We start from the raw sequence: 16,166 nt of genomic DNA, 5'->3' as shown, positions 1-16,166 counted from the left end.
GTCGGTGGGCGGTGCATCCTGATGGGTACAGGTGGGCGAGTGCTCTTGTGGCTTAGGCTCCAGTTTTGGGTTGCCTGGGTCTCTGACTTGTAGTCTGACCTTGGAGACACAGTCCTGTCTGCCCTGGGGCCAGGTGTTGTGTCGAGTGACTCGCACAGAGCTCTCTGGGAGAAAAGGGATTGGTGTCTCTTTGTCCCGTGTGGCATTTCCCAAGAGCACCCCAGAAGATGGTCAGGGTGTGGGCTGCACCCTCTCCCAAGGGAACATGAGCCTGAGTCCACTTCTGTCTCCATCCATGGTAGATCCTGATGCCAGGCACTTCCTTATTATAGTATCACCCATGGGAGCTGGGCGGGGGGGGGGACCGGGGAAAGAGAGCACTAGGGGGCTAAGTGTTGTGGGGCCGCCCAGCCAGATGGGACTCCAGTGAGCCTGGGCTCCATACGTCATGTACTAAGTCTGGACAAGTGACGGGCCTTGCTTGCCCTCTTGGATATTTATATCCCCCTGGGCCCCCTGCCCACTGCGCCTCTCCCCTCCCCCAACTTCTGCTGACACGGCTGGAAAGCTGTGCCCTCCCCGGCCTCACCACTGCCGCTACAGGCTTGCTGCCTTAGAGGGGCCTGTGACCCTCCCCACGCCCCTCACCCGCTCCCTGTTGGCCCCGTGGGCTCCTGTCGCTGTCCCCAATGAAGATCGTGCCCGGTAGGTGGGGCAACCCTTCAGTCTTTTGGGAACCCAGCTAGGCTGGAGGCCATGACCCCTGTTTTCCTCTGAATACACCCGCCCGCCTAGCCTCACCTGGACTCTCCCTCAGACCCTGTCCAAGGCCTCACATTGGACCTTGGTGTTTATGAGGAGCCCACCCATCTGGAGTCAGTGTGATGGGGTTAGTGTGGTGGGGTCAGTTGTAGGGAGGGCAGTGAGGGACTGGGCATTGACATCTGTCCACCCTCTGTGCTTGGTGGCTGTTCCCAGAGGGCGCTCATGGAAGTAGACTGAGCGTTCAGTTCTCCTGATGTGGACAGGGAGTGCTGATTAGGCTTGACTTGGGAAGGAGGACCTGGGTAGAGTCTGTCCAGGCTAGGCTGGGGGGCTGAGGCTTGGGGAGAAGAGCTACAGGCCCCTCCTTCTGGCGGGTGTGGCTGTGGGTAAGCAAGGGTTAAGGCTCCAGTTAACCTTGAGCGTCGGTGGCTCTGCGTAGACAGCTGAGCTGGGCCCTGTGTGGAGTGCGCGAGGGTGGGGAGCGGCCAAGAGCCACGAGAGGGAGGAGGCTGGGAGGAGGCTGGGTAAGAGCGCAGTTGGTGCTGAGGGGACTGTACATTGTCCCCTGGCTGAGTGCAGATAGTACAGTAGGGCTGTCTCTGAAGGCAGGGCAGCAGGAGGCAGAGTGGGCTCTGGTTCCTGGGGCTCCGTCGCTCACCCTCCATGCAGGGAGGTGCTGTTTGACTTCGCAGCAGCTGGTCCCTGTGAGGACGGCTCTGCCCGTTTTGTGTGTCAGCCATGGAGCCGTCGGGCAGCCTGTTTCCCTCTCTGGTAGTCGTGGGTCATGTTGTCAGTCTGGCTGCTGTATGGCACTGGCGTAAGGGGCATCGGCAGGCACAGGATGAGCAAGGTAAGCACCCTTGCCTCTGCCACTGTCCTGGGCCACCGCCCCTGACAGGAGACTGGGGCGGGGCAGGGGTGGAGGGTCCGCCTTCCTCCCGCCCCTTGCTTTCTCCTGAGCCCTCCTCTTCCTGTCCCTGAGTGAAAAACCAGTGAGTGTGAAAGCCCGTTGTCTCCCTTGTGCCTATTCTGCATTGAAGGCCCTGCCACTTCCTAGGATGTGCTGGGGGTAGAACTTCTGTGGCTGCTTAGCTTGCATCAGGTCCTGGGTAGGTGAATGGAAAGAGGTGGGGTGAGCTCCGGATTGAAGGCACAGGCCCGTGGGGATGCCTATCTTCTAAAGAAAGGCCCCCCTCTCTCCCCACAGCAGTGAAAACCAGAGTGACAGGTTTGCAGACTGATCTTTGCAGGGCCTGCCTAGTGACCTCCCTGCCCACAGAGTGTAGGCTGAGTTGCACAAAGGAAGTTTGTCTAAGAGTCTTCCAACATGGCATAGCAGAACCAGTTGTGGGGCAAGAAGTTAGGCTATGTTCTGCCCTCTCCTCAAAGTCACCAGCCCTTGGGCTATAGTCCGAGGAGGCCATGCTCACCGCAGGATGGGGTGGGGCTGAAGTGAATGGAGCCTGGGACAGTCCCTGGGGATTGGGCAGTTCTGCACCAGGGCTTCTGGCCAGAGGTGCTGCCCTCATGAGATGCAGCTCAGGCCAGGACTGATGGGAGTGTGTTTGTGGCCTACTGCCCCCTAGCGGGCCTGCTAGGTCTTAGCGTCCAGCAGAAGATCGTCCGGACGTGGGTTTTCCAGGCGTGGCTCTAGGTTTCCCAGAAGCCGTGAGTCAGCTGCAATCAGGGGCATCCAACAGAATGCACAGGCCTAGAGCTTCTTCCCCTCGGAGATGTTTTTCGTTTGGGGCCAAGACTTCCTGAGCTCAATTTGGTTTCTTGTCACCACATGAGGCAAAGGGCTCCCTGTGTCCCCTTTTGGTTAACTAGGAGTGCAGTGCCAGGTGTGGGCGTGGTCGTCCGCAATTCTGTACTCTGCCCATTGCCTCAGCTGCTCTGAGGGCGGGTGACCCTTGCATATCCTGCTGGGCACTGCTACAGACGTTAGTCTTAGAGTTACTCCGAGCGTGGGAGGAATCCCGGAAAACTCCGATCACTGGACAGTTCCCAGACCCTTTTGGCCTAGAGGGCACCTGCACCCTGGTTCCCTCGAGTTCCCGCGAGGTAGTTTGCTCCCGTTGGGCTGGGGCGCGGCTTCCTGACCCACACTGGGCGGGGCGCTTGCATCAGGGGCAGGTTCTCCGGGTCTGGGTATTGCGTCCGGTGGGCGGGGGAGAACGTGGAAGGCCACGCCAGGGCCCTCAGCCTTCAACACGGGCACGGCTTCCGTGTTGTTAGCGAACAGCCCAGGGCGCTCGGGGCTCCTGGCAATGGCAGGGACGTGGGCAGCGAAGGGCGTCTTCACTTCGCAGAGGGAGGTCCTGTTGGAGCGGCCCTGCTGGCTGGATGGGGGCTGTGAGCAGATTCGCAGGGGCTATCTCTACGGGCAACTGTGTTGTGTAGGTGGGTGCGGCCGCTTAGTTTGGTGGGCAGGTCTTGCGCTTGTGATGGGGTGTTGCTTGGCCCAGGTACAGCCCCGCCTCCGAGCTCCGGAAACACCTGGAGAGGAAGACCGAGTTGTCTTGCTCAGGGATAGGTTTTCCTCTGGAGGAGGGGGATGGTAAGTGGGCGGGCCAGAGGGTTCCGGGCTTAGTGCTTTAGCGTGGGGACAATCCCAGAGCGGTTCGGGCGCTGAGGGTGGGGCTCTGGGCCCTCCCACTTGTGGTGTCCCAGGCGCCTTCAAGGTTCTCTCCCAGAGAGACAGAGACGGAGAGACAGAGGAGAGGTGGGAGGAGAGACAGAGAAACAGAGAGACAGATAGAGGCAGGAGAGAGTGTATGTTGAGCAGAGAAAGACATTCCTTTAGAGGACCATAATCTCCTTTTTCAGAGAGGCTTAGTGCCGAGGGTCAGCTGCCTTCTACAGGTGTGCAACACAATATTGGGGTGGGGAGTATCTGGCTGGCTGGAGAGGTGACAGCCGCAGTAAAGTGTGCAGCAGCGTTTGACGGCATGCCTGGGCTCTGGCCAGATCAGGGCTGCCTATCTTGGGAACAGTTACCCGTGGGTTTGAGAGTGAGGAGGATGAACAGGAGAGGGGACATCTCTGGCAAGGGGCAAGAGGCAAGGGGCCAGGCAGGGTTGGAGAGATGAGGGCAAACATTTTCAGGGGAATGAGTGCTACAGGAGGTGGGAACCCTGACCTGGCGCTGAACCCACTTCCCAGACAGTTTCCTTAGAACATGATAGTGGCAAAGACGAAGACACTGACTGGAAAGTCGTTTGGCTGGAACCTGAGTGAGGGTCCATGTATATCTTTGATGTTAGATCCTGTCTCCCACATTCTAGTGATTTCTCAGATTTCTGTGCTCAACTGCTGGCCCATTTCCAGAGCCTGTGCCCTCAGTCAGCAGAGTGACAGCTCACAGCAGCAGTGCAGCCACTGTTGGCACACCTCCACCTCTGAAGGGTTTGCTTCCTGACTGGTCTTTGAGAAGTACCCAGAACACTGACCAGCGTAGAGTCAGATTTGAGGTTCAAAAGGCATCTGGAGTGAGATGAGTCATCTCTGGTGTGTTGCAGTGGTTGCTGGGTCAAAGGGAAAGAGCTAGACGGTCTTGTGTTGGAGGCTGAGGAGAACCCTCAGGTGTATAACACCCGAGTGCAATGTGCTCTCCTGGGTTAAGGCTTCAAGCTCTCCCAAAACTTACTCAAGTACTCGCTCCTGCTCTGCCCTACAGAGTTTTGGTGCCCTCTTGTGGCCACTGGGGAAGCAGCCAGGGCAGCACAGGGCCAACTTTTCCCGGAATAGAGGCCCTAGCCCCTGGGAAGAGGGTTGTTTCTCCGCAGCTCACAGCTGGATCACATCAGTGCCTCTGCTGGAAAATTCTTGTGGTCTGGGTGGTACATTTTTTCCTAGAGTGGGTTGGGTTGGTTGGGTACTTCCAGATGCTGGCCCTAGGTGGCTCCACTTTCTGACCTTAGGGAGTCAGAGGTTCAAAGTAGACACGTAGTTAGACAGGTGTGGTCACAGGGGCCCTTGCCCTTTACCCCGCTCCTCCATCTTTACAACCTGTAACAGCTGCTATCTACCAGACCTACCCTGCTGCAAACATCCCCATCCGCCCCAAGGTGCAGCTTCCTTTCTGGTGAGTCACAGCACCGGGCCCCCCCAGGTCTGACTCACTGACTGTGGCCCCTCGGTGTGTTCCTTGCTGCCCCAGCAACCCTTTCTCCCACCCCAACTGGGGATGTGTCCCTGCAGCTTGGGCTGGGCTGCCCTGCTGGGATGAGTCACCACTGAGTTATGAGCTGTTCTTGCCTGAGGTGTGCTTTGCCTGGCTGGGCTGGCTTGGGCTGGACTGTTGGAGACCCTGCCAAACCCAGGAGGTCCTTCAGCAGGGCCTGAAAGCCCAGCATTTGTGGGGCTACTGGGTAGGGCATAGTTCCTCTTGGGTGCAGGAGGTATGATTTAGGGGAGCTTCAAGAAGAAAGGCAACTGATCCCCACCCCTTGGACTTTACTGTACAGTTTGTCTATGGGGAAGTAGTCTGTAATCTATGCTCTAACCCCCCTGTGTGGTAGGGGACCTCTGCTCTTTAAGAGTGATATAAGGTCCCTCTGGGTGGCCATGGTGATAGTATATGTTCCCTTGTGATCCTGGGGGCAGCCCCCCTCCCCCATCTCTGTACCCATGTCCTACTGCTGTGGGTAGGGTGGGTAAGGAAACCCGGGTTTCCTGTTTCTGGTGGGCTGAGGGTGTGGCCATGGGGGAGGGGCTGCCTTCCTCCTTTCCCGCAGGGACACTCCCCTCTGGGGGGCGGGCAAGGCCGGGTAAGGCTTGTTGGGTGGGACGGCCTTGCTAGGAGCACAGCAGGCAAGGGAGTGGCCACAGGAACTTCAGTGTGAGCTGAACCTCTGCTGAGTTACTGTCCAGAGCGGCCGGCAGCCTTCAGCAGCCTGTGTACCACCGCACAAGGCTGTGTAGACCAGACAGAGCACAGCACCTGAGAGCCGAGGGACAGTGTGACTAGGGGGAGGGGCAGCACCATGTCTCAGCAACGGCTCCGTGTGCCCGAGCCTGAAGGCCTGGGTAGCAAGAGAACCAGCTCAGAGGACAACCTCTACCTGGCTGTGCTCAGGGCCTCCGAGGGCAAGAAAGGTAGCTGGCATTTCTTCTGGGCAGGGACTTGGTGACAGGAAGGATTCTTCCTGTACCAGGAAGTTTTGGCACAAAGTGGGGTGGGGCCCTGTTATAAGGGTATGGATTTCGGGGACAGGCTCCAAGATGGGGGCCAGTGATCCATGCTCAATACTGATTGGCCCTTGAGCTTTAAGCCAGGGTATCTAGGGCTCTCTGTGTCTCTGGGAAGGCCGGTTGCCCTGTCTGGGAGACAACTTTCCCTCCAAAAGCTCTGCTGGCCCCAGCCCTGCCATGCTCTTGCTCAGCCTGGGAGGCAGCATGTGGGGTGGGGCAGGCTGGGACTTGTATGCTGTGGGCTCTGTACAGTGACTCTAGACCTCCTGTCTTAGAAACAATAGAGGTTTGGAACAGCAGCAACCTGGCTAGACCTGGGTTCCTTGGTCTCTGGTGTCTGTGTGGGGAGGCTTCTTGGTGGATCACTCACTGTCTTCTGATCTGAGAAAGGCCAGGGATTGCCCCGGTGGAGCCTTGTCAGGCCAAGGTTTGGTAAAACAGGCCACTGTGTTTGTACCTCTGGAGGCCTCTCGAGGTTTTTCCCAGGCTGTAGGTAAACTGGTTTTTGTCTCCTCCAGATGAACGAGACCGTGTGCAGAAGAAAACTTTCACCAAGTGGGTCAATAAACACCTTATCAAGGTTAGTGGTGCCTGCTTATGAGTGGGGAGGGTTCCCCAGCCCACGCCCCCGCTCCCCGGGTGTTCTCACACTTCCTAAGCTCCCCTTTCATCTCCAAAACCTGTTATTTTCTGTCCTTTCCTCCCACACTTACTCCTGTCTCTTTCTTCCTCTTCTCTCTGGTCTCTCATGGGCTCTGCTGTAGCACTGGAGGGCAGAGGTAGGTGTCTGCATGGGCCAGGGGTGTGCTCCAGGCCCCTGCTTCTCCATACCCAAGGCAGCTCTGGGGGTTCTTACCTGTGACAGTCTTGCTTCCTGCTATTTCTGCAGGCTCAAAGGCACATCAGTGACCTGTATGAAGACCTCCGTGATGGCCACAACCTCATCTCCCTGCTGGAAGTCCTCTCAGGAGACAGCCTGGTATGTGTGTCTGTCCCTGCCTTTCTTCCTTCCTTGGGGCCTTCCCCTTTGACCCACTCCGTGTCCAGCTCGGTCTCTCACCTTCTCCAGCCCCAACCGCTCCTTCACAGCCAAGGCGTTGGCATTATAGCCTAAGGCCAGGCCTATCGGCAGCCATGACCCCCGCTGTTCTCCGCTATAACACAGTAACCTCATGCTCTGCTCTGCTTTGGTTTCTCTGCTGCTTGGACTCTGAATCTTGACCTCTGCCCTTTACCCTTTGCCCTGCCCTGCTGGGCAGCCGAGGGAGCGGGACGTAATCAGGAGTGTACGCCTGGTGAGTGGTTGTGCCTGTTGACATGGCGGCACCTGGGCTTCCCAAGACTGTGGAGCCCGCCCAACTCACCTGGGGATTGCGGCCAGTCCAATCTGGCTGTGTGTCAAGCTGCCTGCTGTCCTCCATGCTGCCTACCTGGGGCTGGGCCAGAGACTCACAAGAAGCTGCAGTGGGTACCACTGAGGACCCCACCCACCCAATGCCACTGCCCTCCGCCTGTGGCTTCCTGGCTATTGTCTCCTTCCCACTCCCTTCCTTCCTTCCCACAGCCAGGGTGGCAGGTTTCCCGAGCCTGCCCCTGGGCTGGTGGTCATCCAGCTACAGAGGGTGAACCTGGGATCATGGAGGGACTGTTGATGCACTAGGCGGGGACCCTTGGTTTAGTTGGTGCTGCTGCTCTGGGGGTGACTGGAGGGTTGGGCCTTGAAGCAACTATTGCCCTGTGGACTCTAACTGAGCCTTGCCTCCTCTCAGCCCCGAGAGAAGGGGAGGATGCGTTTCCACAAGCTGCAAAACGTTCAGATTGCCCTGGACTATCTCCGACATCGGCAGGTAAGTAAGGAAGGCTGTCTACCTGGCCCCAGGCTCTAGGTCATAAGCCCCAAACCTGGCCACCTCCCTGAATGTTGGGTTGTTTAACTGAGCCATTTGTTCTCAGGTGAAGTTGGTGAACATCAGAAATGATGACATCGCCGATGGCAACCCCAAGCTGACCCTGGGCCTGATCTGGACAATCATCCTGCACTTCCAGGTAGGTGGCTATGCTGTACCAGCCACCTTCCCCTAGGGATTTGGTGGACCCCACTGCTGCTTGGTTGGCTCTGTTTCTGCCTAGGGTGTGGCCTGGAAGGTAGTGCTCCTTAGCTTTCCTGCCAGCCTCGGCCCAGTCTAGCTGGCTTTGTAGCTCCAGGGCGTAATTCTGTCTCCAAGACCAGCCTATGCCGTGCCCTCAGGCTGTGGCTGGATAGAGCCAGTAGGACCTCCTTGCAGAGGAATGCATTTTCTGCTGGTTGCCTAGGGAAGTTTCTGGAGCTGCGGGGATGCCCTGCGTGACTCATCCGTTGTCTGTGCTAGCCTCACAGGAAGCCACAAATCTAAGATCTTGGGCCTAAAAGCCAGATTAGCTTGGAGCTGAGTCACATGGGCTGGCAGACCAACAGACAGAAAGCTGGTGGACCCAGTCCTGCCCGAAACAAGAGGGTGTCTTTAACTCATCCCTCTACCCCAACAGCTGGGCCAACTGCAGGCATGTGGCTGCACCTCTTGTGTCTGTTGCCCATCCTCTGTTACATGAGTCTCTGGGGGCTCAGGGTACATTCCAGCCTCCCGCAGCTAAGCGGGTCCCTGAGCACCAATTATTTGACCGAAGTTAGGGACTCTGTTGTCTTCTGTGGAAGCTGCCACCTAGGTAGCCTGGTCTTGAGGTAAATGTGGTCGGCTTTAGCCACAGGAACCCCAGTGTGCCCCAGGTGGCCTGGGAGCCCCCTGGGCTGCTTTGCTTTTATGGAGCTAGTCAAGGCATCGGTGGTTGGGTGGTCAGGCAGGCCAGGCAGCCACAGCTAAGCTTTACCTGTTGTGTGTGGCAGATCTCAGACATTCAGGTGAGCGGCCAGTCCGAGGACATGACAGCCAAGGAGAAGCTGCTGCTGTGGTCTCAGCGTATGGTAGAGGGCTACCAAGGCCTGCGCTGTGACAACTTCACCACCAGCTGGCGCGACGGCCGGCTCTTCAATGCTATCATCCACAGGCACAAGTATGTGGCCCCAAGGAAGCTGGAGGCTGCGAGCACTGCAGTCCGGTGACTCCTAAACAAGTCAGGGCAGAGGGAGCAGGAGTGCCTTCTACTGTTGGAGCCTGATGCCCACAGGCTGTACTGAATGCCAGCAGCTTCCTCTGGGAGGTGCCTAGAGCAGGACCCTGCCTGTCTCCTGCAAGGCCCTTCAGAAGCACCTCTGTTCTTCCAGCCTGGTCATGCCCACATGGACCCTCAAAAGAAGCCTGATGGGCAGAGAGACCATAGAGCCCAAGTTGATGCTCTTGACCCAGTGCACTGCTCCTGCGTTGGGGCACACCATGGGCTCCTTGGGCCCCGTTGCTGGGTGTGGTGGTGCATGCCTTTAACCCTAGCACTTTGGAGGCAGACACAGAGGCAGGTGGTTCTGTGAGTCTGGTCTACACAGGAGTTACAGTCAACCAGGGTTGCAAGTAACACCCTGCCCCGAAACAACAACAGCCCCCCAACCCGAAACAAAAAACAACTTCCCCGTGGTAGGATTGGAGATGTTAGGGAAGTAGGTAGCATGCCTTGAAGAAGGTACGGGGCTAGGCTCTGTTTGCTGGGATGTATGAAGGAGTGTTGGTGCAGCCCTGCTCAGTGGGTGTCTCTGCCACCCGCAGGCCCATGCTCATAGACATGAATAAAGTGTACCGACAGACCAACCTGGAGAACCTAGACCAGGCCTTCTCCGTGGCAGAGCGGGACCTGGGAGTTACCAGGCTCCTGGACCCAGAAGGTATGATCCACTGGCTTTCCCCATCTTCACCCTTGCTGTCCGGGCCCCACTGAGCCAGCCTCTCCCTGCAGATGTGGATGTCCCTCAGCCTGATGAGAAGTCCATCATCACCTACGTTTCATCCCTGTATGATGCCATGCCCCGTGTGCCGGGCGCACAGGATGGAGTGAGGGCCAATGTAAGTGGGTGGATGGGTGCCCGATGTAGGTGCCCCCGAAGGCCTGAACCCGGACGGACCCTGACGGTCGCTCGCTTACTCCTTTGCTCACAGGAGCTGCAGCTTCGTTGGCAAGAGTACCGGGAGCTTGTGCTGCTGCTGCTACAGTGGATCCGGCACCACACCGCTGCTTTTGAGGAGCGCAAGTTCCCCTCCAGCTTTGAGGAGATTGAGGTAGGCCTGCCTCCCTGGGCTGCTGTCCTTGGACTGTCTTGGCGTAGCTGCTGACACCTCTTGTCTCTACAGATCCTATGGTGCCAGTTTCTGAAGTTCAAGGAGACAGAACTTCCTGCCAAGGAGGCAGACAAGAACCGGTCCAAAGGCATCTACCAGTCTTTGGAGGTAAAGTGAGGTGCTCCTAAGGGGAGTGAGTGGGTGTCTCCTGGTCTTGAGGTAGCTGGGGGTATGAGGATCATGTATTCCCGAGGCAGATAAATCGAAGTCTCCGTGAATCCCAGAATTTGATGCCTCTCTAGTATGGCTTGACCTTGCTTAGTGCTCAGGAACCAAAGTTGTACCAGGTTGTGGAGGAACTGACCATCCAGGATTCCCTGGGTCCAGTTTAGGCCTGAGCTTGTCCCTCTTCGCAGGGAGCAGTACAAGCAGGCCAGCTCAAGATTCCCCCTGGCTACCACCCGCTAGACGTGGAAAAGGAGTGGGGCAAGCTGCACGTGGCCATCCTGGAGCGGGAGAAGCAACTCCGGAGCGAGTTTGAGAGGTGGGCCGTGTGGAGGGTGGCAAGCAATGTGGGAGACAGACAGCAGGCGGGTGGGGCCCTGTGGTGGCAGGGGAACCACCCCAGGGTGAGTCATTGCCTGAGGAGGAAACCCCCCCACACCCAACCAAGCTTCAGTGTTTGGGGCCAGCAGGACAGTACGCCCGAGGCAGGCAGAGAGGCGGAACAGAGGGGAGCTCCTCTCTACCCCTGGAGTGTGGCGGGCCCCTAGTGACTCCCTCTGGGGCTCTGCCGTGATCTGGTCCTCAGGCTGGAGTGTCTTCAGCGCATTGTGAGCAAGCTACAGATGGAGGCTGGGCTATGTGAGGAGCAGCTGAACCAGGCCGATTCCCTACTGCAGTCGGTGAGGGAGACCAGAGAGGCGGGGCGGGCGGGGAGGGGGGGGAGGCGGGGTGGGCACCTCTCCAGGCCTCAGGGAGGTAGGAGGAGCTCTGAGCTGCTTACTCTGCAGCCAGGGCTGTGGCCTGCTGGGCCTCAGGCCCAGGGTGTGGCACTAGGGCGGGAAAACCGGGCTCTTCTGGTCTGCTGCCAACCCTGACCTCCTTTTCTGAGCAGAACTGGCCTCTGGGCGCCAGGCAGGACTGTCTGCCTCTCTGATTCATTGCAGCATGACTCTCCTCATCCCCTCCCTCCTTGGGGAATGGGGAGTAGGGAGACCCCAACCTCGTGGCTGAAGAAATGCCGTGGGGTCTATAAGGCACAGGGCTGTGTGGGCCTGGGTGGGAGAAGTTATGCGTAGATGACGGAGCATGAGGCACGGGGTCTCCTGTGAACAAGCGGTGAAGGTCTCTGGCCTTGGACCTAGTGGAATCTTTTGGACAGGATCCTGAGTTCCCAGAGAGCTGATACAGAGTAGTCTAGAAGAGTGCAAGGAAGATGTGTGGGATCAGTGGGAGGGAAAGGAGTGAATGGGAATCCCAAGGCTGTGGGCCAGACAGGACCTTGATTCTTAGTCTGGGAAATGGGTGAAGGGGCAGCCTTGGTTGAGAACCCTCGGCAGCGAGTAGGAGAGTTAGCCAGGCCAAGTCACACAGGACCGTCTTGCAGGATATTCGGCTGCTGGCCTCAGGCAAGGCGGCACAGCGGGCTGGGGAAGTGGAGAGAGACCTGGACAAGGCTGATGGTATGATCCGGCTGTTGTTCAATGATGTGCAGACCCTTAAAGATGGGCGGCATCCACAGGGTGAACAGATGTACCGGAGGTAGGTACCTTACCTGGGAACGCTGGGTTAGGAGGCTCGAGACCCACCTGACTCACCTTCTCTCGAGACCCACCTGACTCACCTTCTCAACTCCTCTGCCTCCTTAGGGTGTATCGTCTGCATGAGCGCCTGGTAGCCATCCGCACTGAATACAACCTCCGGCTGAAGGCAGGGGTGGGTGCCCCTGTGACCCAGGTGACCCTGCAGAGCACACAGAGGCGCCCAGAGCTAGAGGACTCCACACTGCGTTACCTGCACGACCTGCTGGCATGGGTGGAGGAGAACCAGCGTCGAATAGACGGTGCTGAGTGGGGCGTGGACTTGCCCAGTGTAGAGGCACAGCTGGGCAGCCACCGAGGCATGCATCAGTCTATTGAGGAATTCCGGGCCAAGATCGAGCGGGCTCGGAATGATGAGGTGAGCAGTACCCTCAGGGCAGGCAGTGGCTGTGCTAGGCCCAGGCCACTGCAGACCTCACTACTCACTTCCATCTCCTGCAGAGCCAGCTCTCCCCTGCCACCCGAGGTGCCTACCGAGACTGCCTGGGCCGCCTGGACCTGCAGTATGCAAAGCTGCTGGTGAGTGGGGAACAGCAAGTAGCTGGGAGGGGTAGGCAGCGGCAGTCACTGACTAATTCTTTCCTCCTTAAAGAACTCCTCCAAGGCCCGCCTCCGGTCCCTGGAGAGCTTGCATGGGTTTGTGGCGGCAGCTACCAAGGAGCTGATGTGGCTGAATGAGAAGGAAGAGGAAGAAGTGGGCTTTGATTGGAGTGACCGCAACACCAACATGGCTGCCAAGAAAGAAAGTTACTCGGTAAGGCAGCCTTTCCTCCTTAGTATGTCCACCCTCTCCCTTCCCACTCACACCCACCCGTACCATTCCCAGTGCTGGGAGTTCAGCCTCGGCTCTGTGAAGATGGGCGAGGGGCTTGGATTGCATTTACAGCATTCCTGAACCCGTCCTTGAGACTCTCTTCCTTTTGTCAGGCCCTGATGCGTGAGCTGGAGATGAAGGAAAAGAAAATTAAGGAGATCCAGAACACGGGGGACAGGTTGCTGCGGGAAGACCATCCTGCCCGGCCCACAGTGGAGGTGGGGCATGGCTGCAGGGAACCAAATGGGCATCTGTGGGGGTAGGGCTGTGTGCCCGATGGCCCGGGAGCGGGTCCTGAGGACCGTGCTGTCTGTCTGTCTGTCTGCAGTCCTTCCAGGCTGCCCTGCAGACACAGTGGAGCTGGATGCTGCAGCTGTGTTGCTGCATTGAAGCGCACTTGAAAGAGAACACAGCCTACTTCCAGGTAAGGACCAGAGCCTCGCTTTCTCCTTCCGTCGTAGCGCCCTGAAGAGTCCTCATAGCATCTGACAGATGTGTGGCCCTGGTTAACCATCCTCCCAGGGGTGGGACTGAGGGGAGTTCCACTACTGCTTTCCTCTGGTCTGGCTTCTGCTAAAACAGCTTGTCTAGGGTTTGGGCTCTACCACCCCTAGATGACCCCCCCCCTGCTGTCCTAGTTCTTCTCAGATGTTCGGGAGGCTGAGGAACAGTTGCAGAAACTACAGGAGACGTTACGCAGGAAGTACAGCTGTGACCGCTCCATCACTGTCACAAGGCTTGAGGACCTGCTGCAGGATGCCCAGGTAAGGCAGTTGTGAACAAGGAACAGGGACAGACCAGATGGGACACGGGCTGTCCCTGAGGGTACCTGAGCATGGAATAGAAGAGGGTTAGGGAGACACATGGGGTGCGTGTGTTCGTAACAAACAGAAAACCTGGTGACAGGTACCTTGCTGGTGGGCTGGGATGAGCCCCGCCCAACCCGAGAGCCTGCTGAGTGGAGGGCTCAGCTGGGAGCACCTGCCCTGTGGTGAACAGGCACTGACTTTATGGCCTGGTGATGGGAGCAGGCGGAGCTGCAGGGCGGTGAAGGGGCACTGAAGCCCTAGCTCATACATGCGAGGGCGTGGCTAGGTGAGCCACAGTAGTCTCGGCACTCTTGGTAGGGAGTCATAGGCAGAGGGAGAGGAGGAAGCCAACTGTGTGGTCTGCAAAGATTGGGCCTCAGCTTCAATACCGACCCGAGAGGGTGGGAGGGGGTCAGGTGCTCCAGCACAGACGCTGTCCTTAAACCGCTCCTGGTGAGAGAGGTTCTCCTTCCTCTCCCTTTGGGTTTGATGGAGCAGGGTGACCTTCTACAGCTAGAAGGGTGTTGCAGGGGCTGGGGTGTAAGTAGGCCTAGTCCCTACCTTAGAGGATGTGAGGAGTACCCTAGGGTAGGGATGGGGTTCCTGGTCTTGTTGGGAGGAGCGAGGACAATGGAATGAGTTTGTGGAGGCCTGTCCCCTCTTGCAACTGCACCTGCCTTTAAGTGCCCTTGCTCCTAGCATCAGGAGCCTCTCCAGACAGGGTGCTGGGTGGGGGGGTATCCCTCCACCAGGAGCTAGTTGGCTTGACCCTAAGGCTCCCCTCCCCCAACAGGATGAGAAGGAGCAACTGAATGAGTACAAAGGGCACCTCTCAGGCCTGGCCAAGCGGGCCAAGGCTATTGTGCAGCTGAAGCCACGCAACCCTGCCCACCCTGTGCGGGGTCACGTGCCCCTGCTAGCTGTGTGTGACTACAAGCAGGTGGAGGTAAGGGCTGAGCCCGGCTGGGCCCAAGCCAGAGGGGCTGTGTTGACCAGGACATAGGTCGACCTGCTGCATCATTTACTATTCTGACTCCCAGGTGACTGTGCACAAGGGTGACCAATGCCAGCTGGTGGGCCCTGCCCAGCCGTTCCACTGGAAGGTGCTCGGTGGTTCCAGCAGTGAGGCTGCCGTGCCTTCTGTGTGCTTTCTTGTGCCGCCACCCAACCAGGAGGCCCAGGAAGCTGTTGCTAGGTGGGTAACCTGGGGCTACACAGCTGCAGGGAGTTTGTGGAGAGAGAAGAGGGCTCTAGACAGAATTGCTGAACATGGTCCTTGTCTGCCAGGCTGGAGGCCCAGCATCAGGCCCTGGTTACTCTGTGGCACCAGCTTCACGTGGACATGAAGAGTCTTCTGGCATGGCAGAGCCTCAATCGTGACATACAGCTCATCCGGTCCTGGTCCCTAGTCACGGTAGGACTGCGCTCTGGCCACGGGCCCTGGGAAAGATGGGAGATGGTGTCTTAAAGGCACCATCTGGCCTGGCCCCATTCTCAATGACATGTGCCACCCCCAGTTCCGCACGCTGAAGCCCGAGGAGCAGCGGCAAGCTCTGCGCAACCTGGAGTTGCACTACCAGGCCTTCCTTCGAGACAGCCAGGACGCTGGTGGCTTTGGGCCCGAGGACCGGCTGGTGGCAGAGCGCGAATATGGATCTTGTAGTCGCCACTACCAGCAGCTGCTACAAAGCCTGGAGCAGGGTATGGGGTGGGCCAGGGAGGGTGGCGGGAAGGCAGGCTGTGTGTAGGCCGTTTCCGATTAACCTGGCTATTTCCCCCAGGTGAGCAGGAGGAGTCTCGCTGTCAGCGATGCATCTCGGAGCTCAAGGACATTCGGCTGCAACTGGAGGCCTGTGAGACTCGGACTGTGCACCGTCTGCGGCTGCCACTGGATAAAGACCCCGCACGGGAGTGTGCCCAGCGCATCGCTGAGCAACAGGCAAGCGCAGCCCCCATTCACTCCTCACCCCCCACCCATCCTGACCTGTCAGGACCTGCAGTCACTGTTCCCCTACCTGGTCTCTCTACAGAAAGCACAGGCTGAGGTGGAGGGGCTGGGCAAGGGAGTTGCCCGGCTGTCTGCTGAGGCTGAGAAAGTTCTGGCCTTGCCAGAGCCGTCACCTGCTGCACCAACTCTGCGCTCGGAGTTGGAATTGACCCTGGGCAAGCTGGAACAGGTCAGAAGCCTGTCTGCCATCTACTTGGAGAAGTGAGTATCCTCTGCAAGTTTCAAAGTCCAGTGGGGGTCCTCTGGTGAGGGCAGTTATTCCAGCCATGTTCTGAGCAGAAGGATGAGGCCGGGGTGTAAAGTAGCATTGGAGGGCTCTGAACAGGCCGGCTAGTGGACAGTGGGCTTGGACCTTCCCGGCAGTGCGTGGTGGTAGGAATGCTCTGAGCCTGATGCATTTTGAAGATCATATCCATAGGTCTTCCCGTTCGTGGCATGTGAAGTAAAGGGACATTGCTGCTGCTCTCCGAAAGCCAACATAGGAAGTCGTAGGCTTGGCATCAACCAGGAGCCAGCATGGGGCGTGCGAGGGGTGGTCAGGGCAGCGTTCTT

The 16,166-nt window shown here is 58.2% G+C and overlaps 1 protein-coding gene across 38 annotated transcripts in view; it reads left to right on the top strand.

Moving 5' to 3' along the window:
* Window positions 1-16,166, top strand: part of Plec (plectin) — a 61,352-nt gene that overhangs the window by 31,312 nt on the left and 13,874 nt on the right. For 10 of the 38 annotated variants that reach the window (XM_063264209.1, XM_063264210.1, XM_063264212.1 and 7 more), the window contains 24 exon segments: window positions 6,480-6,541; window positions 6,851-6,940; window positions 7,731-7,808; window positions 7,915-8,007; window positions 8,843-9,009; window positions 9,654-9,769; window positions 9,841-9,947; window positions 10,041-10,160; window positions 10,233-10,328; window positions 10,577-10,704; window positions 10,972-11,065; window positions 11,770-11,924; window positions 12,032-12,341; window positions 12,425-12,502; window positions 12,576-12,737; window positions 12,911-13,015; window positions 13,126-13,221; window positions 13,436-13,561; window positions 14,400-14,552; window positions 14,647-14,801; window positions 14,894-15,020; window positions 15,124-15,307; window positions 15,388-15,545; window positions 15,637-15,815. In XM_063264209.1, coding sequence (XP_063120279.1) covers window positions 6,480-6,541; window positions 6,851-6,940; window positions 7,731-7,808; window positions 7,915-8,007; window positions 8,843-9,009; window positions 9,654-9,769; window positions 9,841-9,947; window positions 10,041-10,160; window positions 10,233-10,328; window positions 10,577-10,704; window positions 10,972-11,065; window positions 11,770-11,924; window positions 12,032-12,341; window positions 12,425-12,502; window positions 12,576-12,737; window positions 12,911-13,015; window positions 13,126-13,221; window positions 13,436-13,561; window positions 14,400-14,552; window positions 14,647-14,801; window positions 14,894-15,020; window positions 15,124-15,307; window positions 15,388-15,545; window positions 15,637-15,815 — 3,139 coding nt within the window. 38 annotated transcript variants of the gene reach the window in all.

This window comes from Rattus norvegicus, chromosome 7 (assembly GCF_036323735.1).
Source record: "Rattus norvegicus strain BN/NHsdMcwi chromosome 7, GRCr8, whole genome shotgun sequence".
NCBI lineage: Eukaryota > Metazoa > Chordata > Mammalia > Rodentia > Muridae > Rattus > Rattus norvegicus.
The sequence above is the reverse complement of the archived record's forward strand: the minus strand, read 5'-3'. Positions and strand labels throughout refer to the sequence as shown.